A 17,148-nucleotide genomic window follows, 5' to 3' on the forward strand; every position below is an offset into this window, starting at 1 on the left:
GAGACTCTGAATTTGTGTACGGTTTACTCCTTAGCCTTTTCTTCTGAAGGTATTCCATAAGGCAGCAGAGGTTTAGAGTTTTCGCCTAGGTGGGTTACCTCCCCAGGTTGACGAGCCCCACCTGCGCCTCTTAACACTATTAAATATCCATGTAACTGTCCAATTGCCAAGAAAATCCAACACAGCCGTGTTTTGATTTCAAAAGAGGAAAGTTCCTCAAAATGAGGAAATTGGTTAAAAAAGGAAGTTGAAGGGCAGAGCCAAGAAGGTCAAATCACTATAAAATGCTTGAAAGTTGTTTAAAATGGAGGGGGTGTGCTAGCTACCCCCCCAAAAAAAACATTGCCAAAGGAAAGTTAGAGAATGACAATATGGCCTTGTAGACTCCAATACCCAAGGAGGCATGTTTTATAACCGTGATTTTCAAGGGTTCTGAAATACACAGAGACCCCACCATAATCACAGGACCACCCACTCTTCAGAAAATCACCCTTCTACTTGTGGAGGTGGGTCAGAATGGGGGCGGGGTAGCACAGTTGCCCATTCCATGGCATGTTCTATATACTAATGCAAAATGGATGAGTACTAATCTGTGATAGGTAAAGGGGCCCCTGACCATTAGGTCCAGTTGTGGCCGACACTGGGGTTGCGGCGCTCATCTCGCTGTATAGGCCGAGGGAGCCGGCATTTGTCCGCAGACAGCTTCCGGGTCATGTGGTCAGCATGACTAAGCCACTTCTGGCAAACCAGAGCAGCACATGGAAACATCGTTTACCTTCCCGCCGGACCGGTACCTATTTATCTACTTGCACTTTGACGTGCTTTCGAACTGCTAGGTTGGCAGGAGCTGGGACTGAACAACGGGAGCTCACCCCGTTGTGGGGATTCGAACCGCTGACCTTCTGATTGGCAAGTCCTAGGCTCTGTGGTTTAACCCACAGCGCCACCCGTGTCCCCACTAATCTGTGAAGCAGCAGCAAAAATGGCCAGTGTGGTTTTGGACTGCATTAACAGAGCACCTCCTTTGTGTCTGGACTCTCCCGGGTTCAGTCCCTGGCATCTCACAGGTAGGTCTGAAACCTTGGCGAGCCACTCTCAGGCGGCCAGTGTAGACAACAGAGAGAGATGGACCCGTGGATCTTGACTCCTGCTTCCGATGTTCTTTTAAGTAACAGGAAGCAAGAATACCGTGTCCAGTTTAAGACACCTGGAGATGCGGGGAAATTGATCCCGAGACTTCCCATATGCAAGGCTCTTTGACTATGGTGGGGAAACACTAGCTGGCAGCAGCTCTCGTGTTGTTTTTTGCCCAGCGCTACCCGCAGAAGCCTAGGATTGAGCCGGAGACACCCCCCCTTCCCCCGTCCAAAAAGGGTCCGTTGTGCTCTTCTTGCGCCCTCTCTGGGCATAGAAGCGCACTCTCGCTGAGAATGGATGCCACGAGTTGTGCAAAGTTAGACGGCGCGCCCGGGAAGCCGAGCTGCGAGGGTTAAAGCAGCTGTGCGTCACGGAGAGAAGGAACCGGTTGCCGCGCCCTGGGCTGAGGCCAGCTCACCTGGGACAGGTGAGAAGAGGCTGCTGGCTCGCTTGCTGGCAGAGGGAAGGGCCGGGCCGGCCGTCGAGGATGGCGCTGTGTGCGGCCGTGCCGCCGTCGTGGCGCTACGGGTTGCTGCTGGGAGCCTACGGGCTCTTCCTGCTGGTGGGCGCCGCCGTCTTCGCGGGCCTGGAGGGGCCTCCCGAGCGAGCCCTGCTGGCCGCCCTGCACGACGCCCGCGCCCGACTGCTGGCCGAGCACCGCGCGTGCCTGTCGGAGGAGAGGCTGGCCGGCCTCCTGGAGCGCCTCATCGACGCCGGCAACTACGGCGTCTCCGGCCTCGGCAACGTCTCCGGAGACGAGAACTGGGAGTTCACCTCGGCGCTCTTCTTCACCGCCAGCGTCCTCACCACCACAGGTAGGTGGTCGAGCTCAGCCTGGGGGGCATCCCTTTCCTTTTGGAGCGGCGCAGGCAGAAAACCAACCGGGAGGGACTCCAGCTTCCCTAGGCTGCCCAAGCACACAGCTCCCTGATCCAGCCTCAGGCTGTGAGCAGCAAGGATGGAGGAACCGTCCTGAGCGCCCAGGTGCTGGGAGGGGAGCCACTGTGGTGCAGCTGTTACAGGGTTGGACTAGGACCTGAGAGACCAGGGTTCAAATCCCCACTTGGCCATGAAGCTCGCGGGGTGACCGTGGGCCAGTCAATTGCCTCTCAGTCTGGTTGTTGTGGGCATTAAATGGAAAGGAGGAGAACCATGTACACCCCTTTGAGCTCCTTGGAGGAAAAGATGGGACAAAAAGGAAAAATTAATGATGATGCTACAGAAGAGCCACCTGCCCTGTGCCTGGCAGTGGCTGGCTAAAGTCCCCTGCAAACAAGGTCTTTTGCTCTAGCCTGCTCCCTGATCCTTTGAGCTGGTGATGTTGGGGATTGAACCTGCAGCTTTCTGTATGCTATGCCAGGCACTCTGCTCATTGAGGTTCCTTCTGCATGGCAAGCTTTGCACAGAGAAACATCCCTTTCATTTATTTACCTAATGGTAATTGAAAGGCATGTTGGCCATTTATGAGGTATGCTGTTATAGTCTTACAACACCTTACAATGTCATACAAGCAAGCAAAAAAAAATTTAAAAAATAAAACACCCCAATCTAAACCAGCAGATGAAGTTAAGGTAATGCATCAGAAATCCCTGATAAACATTCATGTAGAGGGGAATATATAGTTTATGCTAACCAAAAAGCCTGGCCACTAATAAAATATAACTTATTAAGGGATTGTTAGTTAGGGTTATATAGATTGAGCAATGCCAGCACTGGGCATTTACAGGTATTTTGCATAGTAATTGCTTTTATTTCAACAAATACTTCCTGCCAGAACTGAGCCACATGTGCATGTCCACCACATACATTGACTCAAGCCTTTATAAACAAAACAAAAGTATTATCAGTCATTTATATCTTGCCAGGACTTTGCAATCAGTGTAAACATAACGTGGGTATAAAATGTGCCAGCATTAAAACTGAAGAGCAAATACAAATGCCAGTAAAAACCAAGACCATAAATAAAAACAGCTGCGTGGAGAAGGGTTTCCTCCACTGGATAGCTCAGCTGGCTAGAGCATAGTGTTGATAACGCCACAGTTGTGGGTTCGATTCCTGTATGGGACAGCAGCACGTTTCTGCATTGCAGGTGGTTGGACTAGATGATCCTCAGGGTCCCTTCCAACTCTACCATTCCAGACCCTCCAAGTGTCCCTATTTTCCAGGGATGTCCCTGATTTAGAGAAGCCATCCCAGTTTGATTTGATCCTGGAATGTCCCATTTGGAATGTCTAAGGTAAAGGTAAAGGTACCCCTGCCCGTACGGGCCAGTCTTGACAGACTCTAGGGTTGTGTGCTCATCTCACTCTATAGGTCGGGAGCCAGCGCTGTCCGCAGACACTTCTGGGTCACGTGGCCAGTGTGACAAGCTGCATCTGGCGAGCCAGCGCAGCACACGGAACACTGTTTACCTTCCCGCTGGTAAGCGGTCCTTATTTATCTACTTGCACCCGGGGGTGCTTACAAACTGCTAGGTTGGCAGGCACTGGGACCAAACGACGGGAGCGCACTCCGCCGCGGGGATTTGAACCGTCGACCATGCGATCGGCAAGTCCTAGGCGCTGAGGTTTTACCCCTTGGAATGTCTACCGCAGACTAAACATAATGTCTTCCGCAGACTAAACATAACCAGCTCTATTCCACACAATAATTCGTTTCCAGACCCCCTCACTTGCCTGGCTGCCCTCCTCTGGACGTGCTCCAGTTTGTCAAGACCCTTCACAAAATGTGGTGCCCAGAACAGCACTCGCGATGCAGCCTGACCCAGCACAGAATAGGGTGCCACACTTATTTCTCGTGATCCTGCCTAACCATGTGTATCTAGGAACATGGCCTGATTCCAACTCTTAAAGGCAGTGAGCCATCAGGTCGCCATGGGCTAATAGTCATGAAAAGCCTTTATTATCCTAGAGGGCACATTAGATTCTCAGTGTCAGGATAACGCAGAACAATAGTACACTGCATTACCGTTCCACAAAACAAATTAGAATGGAGGTTGCTCTTTCCTAGCTAAAACACACCCATTTTGTGTTCCTTTTTCAAACTGGGTACATCCATGGATGAGCTTTGTTTGGACATGTTATTCCGCCTTTCCAGAAAACATGAGCAAATACGTTCTTTGCAAATTATGAGCAGAGTTCCCAATCTGTTAACAATCCATAGAAACGGTGGCCTGGGGTGGCACCTTAATCACGTGCAGAGGTCAGGGAATAGCATTTTTCCTGTGCCATAATGCAAATTCTTCTGCAAGTGCTGATCCTTAGAAAGCCAAAAACTCTATCACACTCCTACAGAAGGATGGGAATTGTGGTGCCAAGCAGGTGGAATGCCCCTGGTTGGGGAAGGCGACTTTATTCAAAAGAAAGAACTGGGTGCAGGAGATGGTTGTGTTCAGAAAGTACAACTGGCCATTGGTGCCTGCAATCCCCTGTGCTTTAGCCAGCACAGTTTGGTTTAATGGTGGCATCAGGTAGGCAGTCCCACCTCACCTGCGAAAATGGTCCAAGAGGCTTGGAGGAAGTCAGGATCCACCCACCAACCAGCTCCAGCTCCCCATCCACAAAGTACAAAGGGGAAATGAGCTTTTGTATGGCAGTAGAGGCGTTAAAATGTGCCCCATGCCTTATACCAGAGTTGTTTATTTAGTTTGTCAAAAGTACTCACTGCAACCAGCTGAATGCAACCAGCCATGCTCTGGGCTCCCCAATCTCTCTCCCCTCCAACGAAAACTAATCAATGAATAGATGAACAACCTATCCACCTGACACTGATGCAAAACCCCTGCAGGGATACTATGCAAAAGAAGGAAAAATCATTACCCCCCATTCTTTCTCCCACCTCTCTCTCTCGCCACATGTTTTCTCCTCACGATGCCTATGATAGCAGTATCTTACCCCAAACGTAACTGACCTGTAGATGAACTTAAAACAGAGAGGCTATATGTACCTTTGTTATCCATGAAAATATTTCAATAAAAATAATTTTTAACAACAATATTATAGCTGATAAGTGAGCAAAATCCCTGAGCAGAAGCAGGCCAGCTTTGGAGGAGCAGGGGCTTGCAAACTGCCCAAAGTCATTGCAAATGCAAAGAGGGGAGAAAGGGCGATGTGCCCATTCGATCCAGTGTTGCCTATTCTGACTGGCAGCAGCTGTCCCGGCTGCCAGGTCCTGAGAATTTCCTTTCCCCATCACTGCCTCCCTGCTCCTTTGAACAAAGTCAAAACTCCTGCATGCAAAGTGGGACTGCTGTCACTTAAGTTATGGCTCTCCGGATTGACGCTAAACATCAGAAGAAGGTGGTGTTGGTGTTTTGGGGCGACAAATGAATGGTGCTTGTTTCTCTGTATTTTATGCTTGCAGCTGAGGATCAGCTGGGTTAAACCAAAAGCAGAAAAGGCCCCACCCTCGTATGACTACAGACGCAAAGATAACACGACCTGGATCAGTTGCCCTTTAACATACTTCAAAATAGTTCTGCACACACAATCAGAGTGATTAATGTCTGAGAGGTGGCCTGCCCTGGATGGAATTACTCTCTCCAGGAAGGAGTAAATCTGCAGTTTGGCGTCCTCCTGCACTGTCAATGGAGCCTCAACTGGCCTTGGTGGCTAGAGTGCCTGTTTCAGCTCTGGCCGCTTCACCAGAGGGACAGTCCCAGATTTACAGAAACCATCCTGGTTTTCTGATTTGATCCCAGAATGCCCCCATTTTCCTTAGGACATCCCTATTTTCATTGGAGAAATGTCAGAGGGTATGGTGTTATGCGACTCCCAAGCTAAGGAACTAATAAACTCTACAACCTTTAGAAGACATCTGAAGGCAGCCCTATATAGGGAAGTTTTTTAATGTTTAATGTTTCGTTATGTTTTTTATATATGTTGGAAACAGCCCAGAGTTGATGGGGCAACTCAGTCAGATGGCCAGGGTATAAACAATCAAATTATGATGATGGAATAGGACATCCCTATTTTCATTGGGAAAATGTTGGAGGGTATGAAAGACAACTCGGAAACTTAAAGTGGTCCAAAATACAGCAGCCAGATTACTGGTTGGTGTCCTCTTCAGATCTCAGATAGCCCCTGATTCAAAACAGCTGCATTGGTTTCCCGGCCTCATTCAAGGTGCTCACATTAATGCCTTCTCTGGGGCAGCCGCTAAGTTGTGGAACTCTCTCGCCACAGAGATGCGTCTGGTGACTTTGTTATCCAGCTTTCATTGAACACTGAAGACACACCTCTTCATCCTGACCTCTGGCCTCTTGACACTGTATATTTTAGGAGCCACCTTATTTTTTAATTTTTGTTTTTTTAACTGTTTTTAATATTGTTATAGGGCTGCTATATGTCTGGAATTTCCCGGACGTAGCTAGGATTTGGCTGTCAGAAACAGTGTCCAGGCGGAAATTGCATAACTGTCCCGGACTTCCCATGTCGGAAGTGTAGATTTTGCCTAATTTACTTAAAATAGCTTCATTTGTTGTTGTTGAGATTTTTCAAAAAAATTTAAAAAAGCTCAACAGTATTGTGACTGTTTGAAATGCGGCAACCCTAATTGTGCATTATTGTGTTTTAATATTAATGTTGTTTTTTAATTGTTGTAACCTGCCCTGGGGCTCTAGAGTGACGGGCAGGTTATAAATTATTGTTAATAATAATAATAACAATAATAATAATAATAATTTTTTAAATGGCAGGAGATGCAAAATTGTCTCTAGCCTGTCAGCAAATTGCATAGAGAGACTGTTATTATGCCAGTTCATCCAGATCACCCTATCTGGAAAATTCACCATACTGACACGCCTAGACTAGTGCTCAAATTACAGAGGAGGCCAGAGCAGCCCATCCCATTTTGCAGAAGACTTTTAGAAAGCTACAGGGAGGCAATGATTTTATTATAACCAGAAGAAGCACTTGGTGTGATGGTCTCTGGCATACCATGCATTTAAAACATCCTTATCCCCAGAGATGCAGTGGCCGGGGGGGCGGGGGGAGTCAGAGGTTGGGGAGGGTCAAAGGCACATTACTATTTCTGCAGCAGGGACCCTGCCATCACCCTAGAGCCACCAAAACAGTGCAAAAGGGGAGCCCTTTAGCCACTAAGAAGATGCACTCCCATTCATTGTGCTGACCTGGAGCCAATCAAGGTGAAAGGCGGAGAATCAGCCACTGAAGATTGGCTCCTAGGGTCACTCTGGAGAAGGCGCATAGGAAGAACATTGAGGTTGCCTTGTTCTGTGTGCTCCCAAGCTAGGCATTTAGGAATACTGAAAATGCAAGGGACTTCTGTTTCAAGAGACTGGCGTGCAAATTCTGTTACGTACAACGAGGAAAACACAACCTGAGTCAATCTGACATGGGCAGCTGCCCCCCCCCAATCAATCAAATAAATAAAAACACTTAAGTAAAAGTAGAAACTATAGATTTTGACAGATTTTTCTGAGCACTTGTTGAGGCATTTTGTTCCAAATCTGCTAGGCAGAGGATGGTGACAGGTGGGTGTCCTGCCCCCCACCCAGCATCAATCCTGCCTGCACCCATGCACTCCGAAAGCAGATATTGGTGCACTCCAAATCATTTGCACCAAACATAGCAGATCTAGCTGAAAGGCAACACCTGGAACTCTATCCTCCATCTGTGAGATGTCATCAGTGTTCAAGGACACATTCCCACCAGGAAAAAAACACCCAAGGAAGGTGCAGTGTGGTATAGTGGTTAAGAGCAGTAGTCTCTCAATCTGGGGAACCGGGTTCACGTCTCCGCTCCTCCACATGCAGCTGCTGGGTGACCTTGGGCCAGTCACACTTCTCTGAAGTCTCTCAGCCCCACTCACCTCACAGAGTGTTTGTTGTGGGGGAGGAAGGGAAAGGAGAATGTTAGCCGCTTTGAGACTCCTTAGGGTAGTGATAAAGCAGGATATCAAATCCAAACTCTTCTTCTTCTTCAAAGAAGTAGGGTATAGCCTAGCAGGTGGGTCTGGCCTGTGGGAAGGTAGGCCACATAGCGGAGACTCATACAGCGGCGCCTGTTCCTCTCGCCCACAGGTTATGGACACACGGTCCCTCTCTCGGCTTTGGGCAAAATATTCTGCATCCTGTACTCGCTGCTGGGCATCCCCATGACCCTGTTGCTCCTGGCCTGCCTGCTCCAGCACCTTCTGCCCCTCCTCAGCCACCGTCCCGTCCGGTACATCCAGACACGCTGGGGTTTCCCGCTGGCCCGTGTGGCCCTTGTCCATGCCATGGGGCTGGGGCTGGCCACCCTGGGGCTCTTCATCCTCATCCCTGCCATCTGCTTCTGGGCCCTGGAGGGCAGCTGGAACTTCCTGGAGTCGGTCTATTTCTGCTTCATCTCCCTCAGCACCATCGGCCTGGGCGACTACGTGCCGCGAGGGAGCTCACAGCCGCCTCTGCATGAGCTCTATGAGCTTAGCATCACTTGTAAGTCACTAGGCGGCGCTGCTGCACACTAATTATTATTAATGCATAATTATAAGATGACTGTTATCTTCTTAGTTATGGAATCTTAGAAGGGGACATGGCTGTTCCCACCATGAAGGGACCCTGCATTTCTGAATTTGCCATTGCACTACTGGTTGGGAATAAAGTGTTAAGGTTGAAGGTTTAGAATTCAAGGAAAACTTTCAAGTCTCTCTCTCTCTCTCTCTCTCTCTCTCTCTCTCTCTCTCTCTCTCTCTCTCTCTCTCTCTCTCTCTCTCTCTGGTCAGGCATTTAAATTAGCCAGAAGCTGTTCAAATCCTCACTTAGCTAATGGGCTTGACCAAGCAGATGGGCTCAGATTTCCGCTTAGTCTGTAAAATGGGGACTATCGACCTTCCGCAGCGTTTGAAACAGAAGTGGAAGCAACTTTCACAATGCACTTTTTGCAGCGGATGCGAGCTAGAACGTTGTTGTTGTTGCTGTTGTTATTCCGCCCTTCATTCATAACAGTTCAAGACAGTTCACTGAATCAAGTGCAGGATAAAAATAAGTAAATGAGTAAAACAAAACAGCAAAACAATAACCTCCCCCTTCCTACAGACACATTTAAAAGGGTATAAAATATTAATCAGCCCAAGGCCTGGTTGAAGAGAAACGTTTTTGCCCAGTGCCTAAAAATATATAACGAAGGTGGCAGGTGAACCTAGACGCAATGTTGTCTCTGCCCCAAATGGCTTACAATCTGGATTAAGACCTCCATAGCAAACGTGGGGTGAGAAGTCAAGGGCTGAGGTAGGGGATACATGGGGAGGCTGGCCATGAGAGAAGAAGTCAAGAGGGTGGGTAGGTAGGTGAGGCATGGGTGGGAGGTCAAAGGGAGAAACGAAAGGGGAGGCAAGGTACGAAATATTGTCAAATGGAGGAACTGAAACAATGAGGACTAGTAGCTTGGTTTCCTGGCATGCTCTGGTCCTTGGTTTTGCCTGGCGTGCTCTGGTCCATGGAGTCACGAAGAGTCGGACACGACTAAACAACAACAACAAGCTTGGTTTCTGGTGGAAAGGGCCTATAAAGGGGGCATCGTGATTAGGAAATGCTACGACTATGCTCAAGATCAGGTGGGGAGATTATTTTTTTAAATAATGCTGCCCCTCCCTCACTGACCTTTATTTTCAAACACACACCAGGCTATCTCCTTGTTGGCTTATTGGCCATGCTTGTGACTCTTGAGACGGCCTATCAGCTACAGGAAGTCCGGGCTTTTGTGCGTTTCTTCGCTCCTGCCAGTGACCCACCCCAGGAGGACGACGACCGTCTGGAGATCTTGGCCAGAGACCAGCTTGCCTTGGCCACAGTGTCTGGTTCCACTTCCCAAGATGTGCCTATGGAAAGAGGGGCCACTTGACATCTCCTGGGGGGAGCCAATCCTCCCCCAGTCACTGGATGCTTTACTTTTCTTTATTTGCGTTCTTGCTATTTTACTGTATTTTATTATATTTGCATTATTGTTGTTGTTGTTAACTGCTCCGAGCGCCATTTGGCAGAAAGGCAGGGTGCAAATTTAACTGATGTAAAATAAGAAACTGCACCCTCAGCTCCCCCTGCTCATGTCCAGCCTTCAGTTTGTACCCTAGAGAGGAAGATTATATGTGATAGAGAAGCATGCAGAGAGGAAGCAAAGGCTTCGCAGGGCATGGAGAAGCCACAAGTAGAAAGCCCATATTTTCTCGGGGGGCGGGGAGGGAAAACAAACAGCAAGAACTGAACCCTCTCCTTGAATGCAGCACTTTGTGATTCTGTGGGATGACTCCATTCAAGCATGGTTGATCTATGTCCAATCGCTCTTCTAAAAAGATGAATCCAGGAAGCAATGCAAATTTGACACCACCTCCCAGACTCACATAGAACTCTCCTTCGTTCTTTCTCGGGCCACATTCACAACGTAAGTAAAAAGCACTACGATGCCACATGGCTTCCCCCAAAGAATTATGGGAACGGTAGTTTGTTAAGAGAGGAGAAATGTAAAGTATTGCACTTGGGCAAAAAAAATGAGAGGCACAAATACAAGATGGGTGACACCTGGCTTGAGAGCAGTACATGTGAAAAGGATCTAGGAGTCTTGGTTGACCATAAACTTGACATGAGCCAACAGTGTGACGCAGCAGCTAAAAAAGCCAATGCAATTCTGGGCTGCATCAATAGGAGTATAGCATCTAGATCAAGGGAAGTAATAGTGCCACTGTATTCTGCTCTGGTCAGACCTCACCTGGAGTACTGTGTCCAGTTTTGGGCACCACAGTTCAAGAAGGACATTGACAAACTGGAACGTGTCCAGAGGAGGGCAACCAAAATGGTCAAAGGCCTGGAAACGGTGCCTTATGAGGAACGCCTAATGGAGCTGGGCATGTTTAGCTTGGAGAAGAGGAGGTTAAGGGGTGATATGATAGCCATGTTCAAATATATAAAAGGATGTCACATAGAGGAGGGAGAAAGGTTGTTTTCTGCTGCTCCAGAGAAGCGGACACGGAGCAATGGATCCAAACGACAAGAAAGAAGATTCCACCTAAACATTAGGAAGAACTTCCTGACAGTAAGAGCTGTTCGACAGTGGAATTTGCTGCCAAGGAGTGTGGTGGAGTCTCCTTCTTTGGAGGTCTTTAAGCAGAGGCTTGACAACCATATGTCAGGAGTGCTCTGATGGTGTTTCCTGCTTGGCAGGGGGTTGGACTCGATGGCCCTTGTGGTCTCTTCCAACTCTATGATTCTATGATTCATTCCCCTCAAAGAAATGCAATTCCCAGAGTGGTTTATCAATCGACCCCTCTTCCCAGGAATGATGAGAACTGTAGTTCTGGGAGGGGAATACAGGCCGCCTAAACTCTCAGCATCTTTAACAAACTACAGCTCCCATGATTCTTTGGGGGAGGTCACAGCTTTTAAAGTGGTATCTTAGTGCTTTAAGCATATGGTGTGAATGTGAATGTGCCCCCCCCAGCACATTAGAACCTAAGAGATGCAGTAGCTATGAAAATCCCTCAACATGCACAGCTATTAGGCTGCACCACACATAGTAATTTTTTAAAAGCTTCCATACATACAAGGAAGGAAAGCTGTGGTTTGGATGCGGAGGCCTTGTATGCTCCTCCCAGTCGATTTTGAGATATTTCCCACTCTGGGTATGTTTAGCCCGGGAAAGAGGAGACTGAGAGGAGATATGAGAGCCATCTTCAAATATTGCAAAGGCTGCCACATGCGAGAGGGAACAAGCTTGTTTTCTCCTGCTCTGGAGGGGAGGACCCGAACCCGAATCAATGGCTTCAAGCTGCAAGAAAAGAGATTCTGACTAAACATCAGAAAGAACTTTCTGACAGCAGGAGCTGTTCTGACAGTGGAACGGTCTCCCTCGGGAGGTGGTGGACTCTCCTTCCCTGGAGGTCTTTAAGGAGAGGATGGATGGTCGTCTGTCTGGGAAGCTTTAGCTGAGATTCCTCCATTGCAGGGCTTGGCATAGAGGACCCTGCCAACAATTCTGTGATGATGCTGTCCTTCCACTGTCAGAGGCAGGGTGTAGTGTAATTTGCCAAGCAACAAATTCAAATTTTACCTTTGTACAGCAGGTGACTTTCTACATTCACTCCAGTATCCGCCAACCAGGAAAGCACAAGGTGTTAGCAGAGTTTGAGAGCATTTTCCAGTCTAGCAAAACACTAGGGTGAAAGCCACAGCTGAGAAGAGGATTTGTAGCCTGGGCAGATTCCAAAGGGTCAAACACAGAGGCCTCAAGGGCTGCATTTGGTTCCTCGGCTTCGGGTACCTGAACAAAGCCGGTGCAGTTATGTTTATCTGGCTGTCAAAAGGGTAATTATTCTGGCTGCATGAGTAAGTCAAGGCACTTTATGTATCTAAATATAAGAATATATTTTCCTATTCTTCTTTTTAAAAATTATTTTAACCCCACCCTGGGGTCCTTTGGGAGGAAGCGTGGGAGAACTAAATAAATGAGTGGTGATTTTGGAAACCACCCAGAGACTGTTGGGTTTGGGGGCAGCACAGAAAGGCAGTTAAATAAATAGTCTGTGTGACTCTTTCAGAGGAGGGCAGTTCCCTTGCAACAATCGGTGAGGGTCGCAATCCATTAGCAGAGGAGAAAGAGGCTTAGAGTAATGAGTTCTTACTTATTTATACAGCTTACACAGTCAATTAGCACAAAGATGAGATTAGACTATGAGTGGAAAAAGGCTGACTGATTGTAACAAGCCAGGAGCAAAAACTAGAGGTGGTACAGCCCACTTCCTAGAAGTCTTTGCTCCTGCCTAGTCAAGGGACAAGGGCTGTTTCCCAACCCAATGCCTGCATGATGCCAGAAATAAACGCCCCTGCCATCTCTATTGCCCCTTGTCCTCTCTCCCGTATTCTCTACCCCATTTTCTCCGATTCCTGCTTATTTATGTACCTAGTAAAGGTAAAGGGAACCCTGACCATTAGGTCCAGTCGTGACCGACTCTCAGTTTTCCTAGAAAGGTTTTCAGTGCTGAAGGCCTTCTGATTTGGGTTCTTTGTTCAGCTCTATCTGCTTTATCGATGTTCAGCTTGCTGTATTAGTGTAGAATTGTAGTTTGTTATGTAATCATTTCACTTTATTGGCCGAGGGAGCCGGCGTACAGCTTCCGGGTCATGTGGCCAGCATGACTAAGCCGCTTCTGGCGAACCAGAGCAGTGCACGGAAACGCCATTTACCTTCCTGCCGGAGCGGTACCTATTTATCTACTTGCACTTTGACGTGCTTTTGAACTGCTAGGTTGGCAGGAGCAGGGACTGAGCAACGGGAGCTCACCCCGTTGCGGGGATTCGAACCACCAACCTTCTGATCAGCAAGTCCTAGTCTCTGTGGTTTAACCCACAGCGCCACCCATGTCCCCATTTATGTACCTAATTCCCTTTATATCCAGTCTTTCCTCCAAGGAGCTCAAGGTAGTGCACATGGTTCCTATCTCCCTGCCCACCAAACTTTTTTCTTCATCCTTTCGACCACTCTGTGAGGTAGGTTACACTAAAACAGGGAATGTCAACCTTTTTAGTCCAGTGGGCACATTTGGAGTAAGTTAAGGGCCCTCTCTGTTTGCTTCTCCTCCCCCTCCCCCTACAGAGTAAGTGCATATAAACAAACTTAATTTTCCCCAAAGGATCTGTGTTAAAGGCGTATCCAGTAAACTGAGCCCTGAAAAACATGCCAAAGTTCAGAAGGAAGTGGGAAAGAGCCCCACTTCCTCCTTCAGCTCTAGGTACTTTTCAAGGGAGAAAAAGGTAACCAGCCTCACAACCTCATGTCCAAGGGGGCACTAAGTGGGGGGTGGCATGCTCAGAGGCTTTGTGAGCACCACAGGAGGACCTCCAAAGTGTCACATATTTTGGTTATTCCCTAGGCTAAAAGGTGCTGAATGGCTCAGGGTTACAGAGTAAGCTCCACAACCGACTAGGGATTTGAATCATAGTTCCTCAGACCTTTGTGCAATACTGCCATACCTTTAGGCCTTTGTTCTGATAAGCCCTAGGCCTTCCTGCTTACTTTGTTCTAACAGCATACAGCAATTCCTGTTCTTTTGATATCCCTGCCAAGCTCTCAGTTGCCACACAGAAGGGGAACTGTTCACCAACGTTCTATAGCTATACCTCACAGCAAGTGTTCAAAGACTTTCTGTGATAGGAGGGCAGCTCAGCCAATGGCCACAAAGCAGCAGGCGATTTCCAGCATGTATTGCGAACACACCACAAACTACCTTCCTCACGCACCTTGTGTCTTTTGATGTATTTATTTCAAACTCTGGTACAAATTTAGTGCAAATAACCAGGGAGGGACTGGGCTGAGGGGGAGGTGCAGAACTGGAGGGGGGGCATAGGGAAGTTGGCCACTGTCACATCTGGCTTTAGGAGTATTCAAGGCACTTTGTGGCTTTTGTACCATTGACCAACAACAAACATTGATCATTAAAAAATAATAATAATAGAGCCAAATAAACTTTGTAAAAACGGCAAAGGTGGGGAGGAGGCACCCGTTTTCAAACCCTAAAGAGCAGCTCACATGCATGTGCACGCACACAAAAATCACACACACACACACACACACACACACACACACAAATAAATATCGTTCCTAAAATTTGGAGAGTGTGAATTTGAAAAGCTGATTTCTTCCCTCTCCAGGTAAACCAGGGTACATGGGCACTGCCCTTTAAAAGTGGCATCTTCTCTGGGGAGGGCATGGACATAGGGTAAGAGAAAGAAAGAAGAGTTTGGACAATCTCCCTTGCCCCAGTAGGGGAAAACAAACAAACAAACACACACACCCCTCTTTGGCATGAGCAGCCAAGCAGCTGCGGCCCCCCCAGAGGACTGTGGGCAATGACGTGCTCCAGCAAGGCTGTGGCATGGCAGGCGAGGCCCTTACAATGGCTAGTGGGGATTTAGGGCTGGGGTTGCCTTTGGAGTGGCAGAAGTGCTCTCGTGTGCTGTGCCTCCTGCCATCCCTTGTATGGGGGAGTGCGGGGAGAAGAGGCAAGTTGCACCAGCCCATCTCAGCTGACACGGCACTTCTCCTTGCGGCTGAGCTTGTGGCGTCTCTGCTGCAGTCCCCGTTCCAACCGGGCGTCCTCTTCCAGAGCTCTAAAGTGGTGTTGGAGGGGGGCAGGCGGAAATGGGGAAGAACAACAACAGAAAAGCAGCATTAGTGGGTAGAAAGTAGAGCCACATCACCGACAACAACTGGTTGAGCCCCCCCTCCACGCTCTGCAAGTACCTATCAAGAGCCCTGCTGGCCAATGGCCCGTCTAGTCTAGCATCCTGTTCTCACAGTGGCCAATCAGATGCCCCAAATGGGAAACCGACAGGCAGGACCTCAGTGTAACAGCGACTCTCCCCACTTGTGGTTTCCAGCATTCACTGAACACAGTGAAAGCCATTTCTTAGCAAATGTGATGCAGAAAGGATCACACTTTTTAATCGTTGCACCACTTCCATTTATCATCAAACTGCCATTCTTCTGAACATTAGCCTCCCTCAACTGGCAACCATCACCTTAAAAGACATGTTTCCCTAGGGAGGCAAGTGTTGTTTTGTTTTGTTTTTAGAAAGGGAGCAAGAACTTGAAGTTTCAAGAGGGGTGGAATTATGTTTGCCCTTCACTCGCTACCAACATTTATCCCCTCCAACTTGCTTCGAAGAAAACCAAAAACAAAAAGAGAATTGGTTCAATGAAATCAATGGAAAAATCAAGGTTCCAGTCCTTACTAGTTTGTAAAACCCTCTCATCCCCCACCCTGATTTTTTAAAACAAATTATTTTAGATGTTCCATTCAGAAACAAACTCTGGTCTCCAATGTTTATATTTGATGGGAACATCAGTGTTTACTGGTGGGGCGGGGCAGGGTAGGGCAGGGCACAGGCTGACACAATAGCCTACCTACTTCAATGAAACGAGTCTCTCTAAAAGCTGGCATGATATCCAGGTACCTCATCACCCCTATTATCTTACTATTCTCATTTCTATACTGTAAAATATGCCCAATATTTTAAGAATACTGTATATTAACTCTTCTTGTCAATACAAGTTTCTCTCTGCAGCTACGTGGCAAGGACAATAGAGAAAATTTAGTGTTACATATTGAGCCTCAAGGACAAGGAGCCAAATGAAATGGGATTTTGTGTGTGTGTGTGTCTGCATGTGTTTGCACAGTCTTCCGATTTATAAAGGTCTCCTCCCCATGTGTCATCACTGTCATCGAACACCCCCCCCCCCACAACCCTTTCCCCAAATCCTGACCAAAGGGTTAATATCTAAAAAGGAAAAATTCCAACGCTCATGCATTCCTGGATCAGGAAATGTGGCTACAAAGGGGAAAGGTACTCTGCACATGTGCAGAGGCACTGGTGCTTTTGCTTGAGTGCTTAGAAAGACCTGGTCCTTGCATCAGGAGTCTAGGAAAGCTTGGGAAATGAGGCTTTTTGGCTGCAAACAGGAGGATTAACTGGCACCAGAGAAGTCCTTATACCAGAAGACCCCCAACTTCTCTTCTCACACATCTGTAGTCCCTGGTGGGAAGGAAGGTAGCTTCCCCCTTGTGCTTTAACTGCCAGCATCCCTCTTCCCTCACACTCCAAAGAAGAGATGAGCCACTCACATCCTCTCTTTGATGTCCAGGTCTCTCACCAGCTCGTCCCTCTGGTTCACCAGCGACACCAGCTCTTCCAGAAGGAGCTGCTCCCGCTGCTGTTGAGCTTCTGTTTTGAGCCAGTCTGGAGTGGGGAGAGGCATAGCAAGAAAGGCTGATCCACCTTCCAAACCACAGATACACAAATCCACGTACAGATGTACATGTATATATTAAAAACCGCAATTAAACCTGGGCACGCAACACACACACTGTAGGACGATTAAAACATCTGAAGACCGAAGAGAACAATTTTGAAAACAGCAGTAGAGAAAACCAAAACATTGGAATAAAAACCAAGCACAGAATAAATGGAAGAATAAACTTTTAAAAAAGAAAGGAAAAAAAGAAAAGGAAAAAGGAACACTG

At 47.8% G+C, this 17,148-nt stretch overlaps 2 protein-coding genes across 5 annotated transcripts in view; one reads left to right on the plus strand and one right to left on the minus strand.

Moving 5' to 3' along the window:
- Window positions 1-1,609: 1,609 nt before the first annotated feature.
- Window positions 1,610-9,980, plus strand: KCNK7 (potassium two pore domain channel subfamily K member 7; the record flags this gene model as incomplete). The annotated part of the gene is made up of 3 exons (XM_081892534.1): window positions 1,610-1,952; window positions 8,180-8,575; window positions 9,763-9,980. Exons 1-3 carry the CDS (start codon window positions 1,625-1,627, stop codon window positions 9,978-9,980), a joined length of 942 nt encoding a protein of 313 aa, XP_081748660.1. The 5' UTR covers window positions 1,610-1,624.
- A 4,386-nt stretch (window positions 9,981-14,366) lies between these two features.
- The window catches only part of EHBP1L1 (EH domain binding protein 1 like 1), a 43,275-nt gene continuing 40,493 nt past the window's right edge, over window positions 14,367-17,148 (minus strand). For all 4 annotated transcript variants that reach the window (XM_081892208.1, XM_081892209.1, XM_081892211.1 and 1 more), the window contains 2 exons: window positions 16,750-16,864; window positions 14,367-15,235 (listed from right to left, as the gene is read on the minus strand). In XM_081892208.1, coding sequence (XP_081748334.1) covers window positions 15,148-15,235; window positions 16,750-16,864 — 203 coding nt within the window. In that variant the 3' untranslated portion in view covers window positions 14,367-15,147. The remainder of the gene's footprint in view (window positions 15,236-16,749; window positions 16,865-17,148) is intronic.

Source organism: Podarcis melisellensis, assembly GCF_964234715.1.
Source record: "Podarcis melisellensis genome assembly, chromosome: 16".
Taxonomy (NCBI): Eukaryota; Metazoa; Chordata; class Lepidosauria; order Squamata; family Lacertidae; genus Podarcis; species Podarcis melisellensis.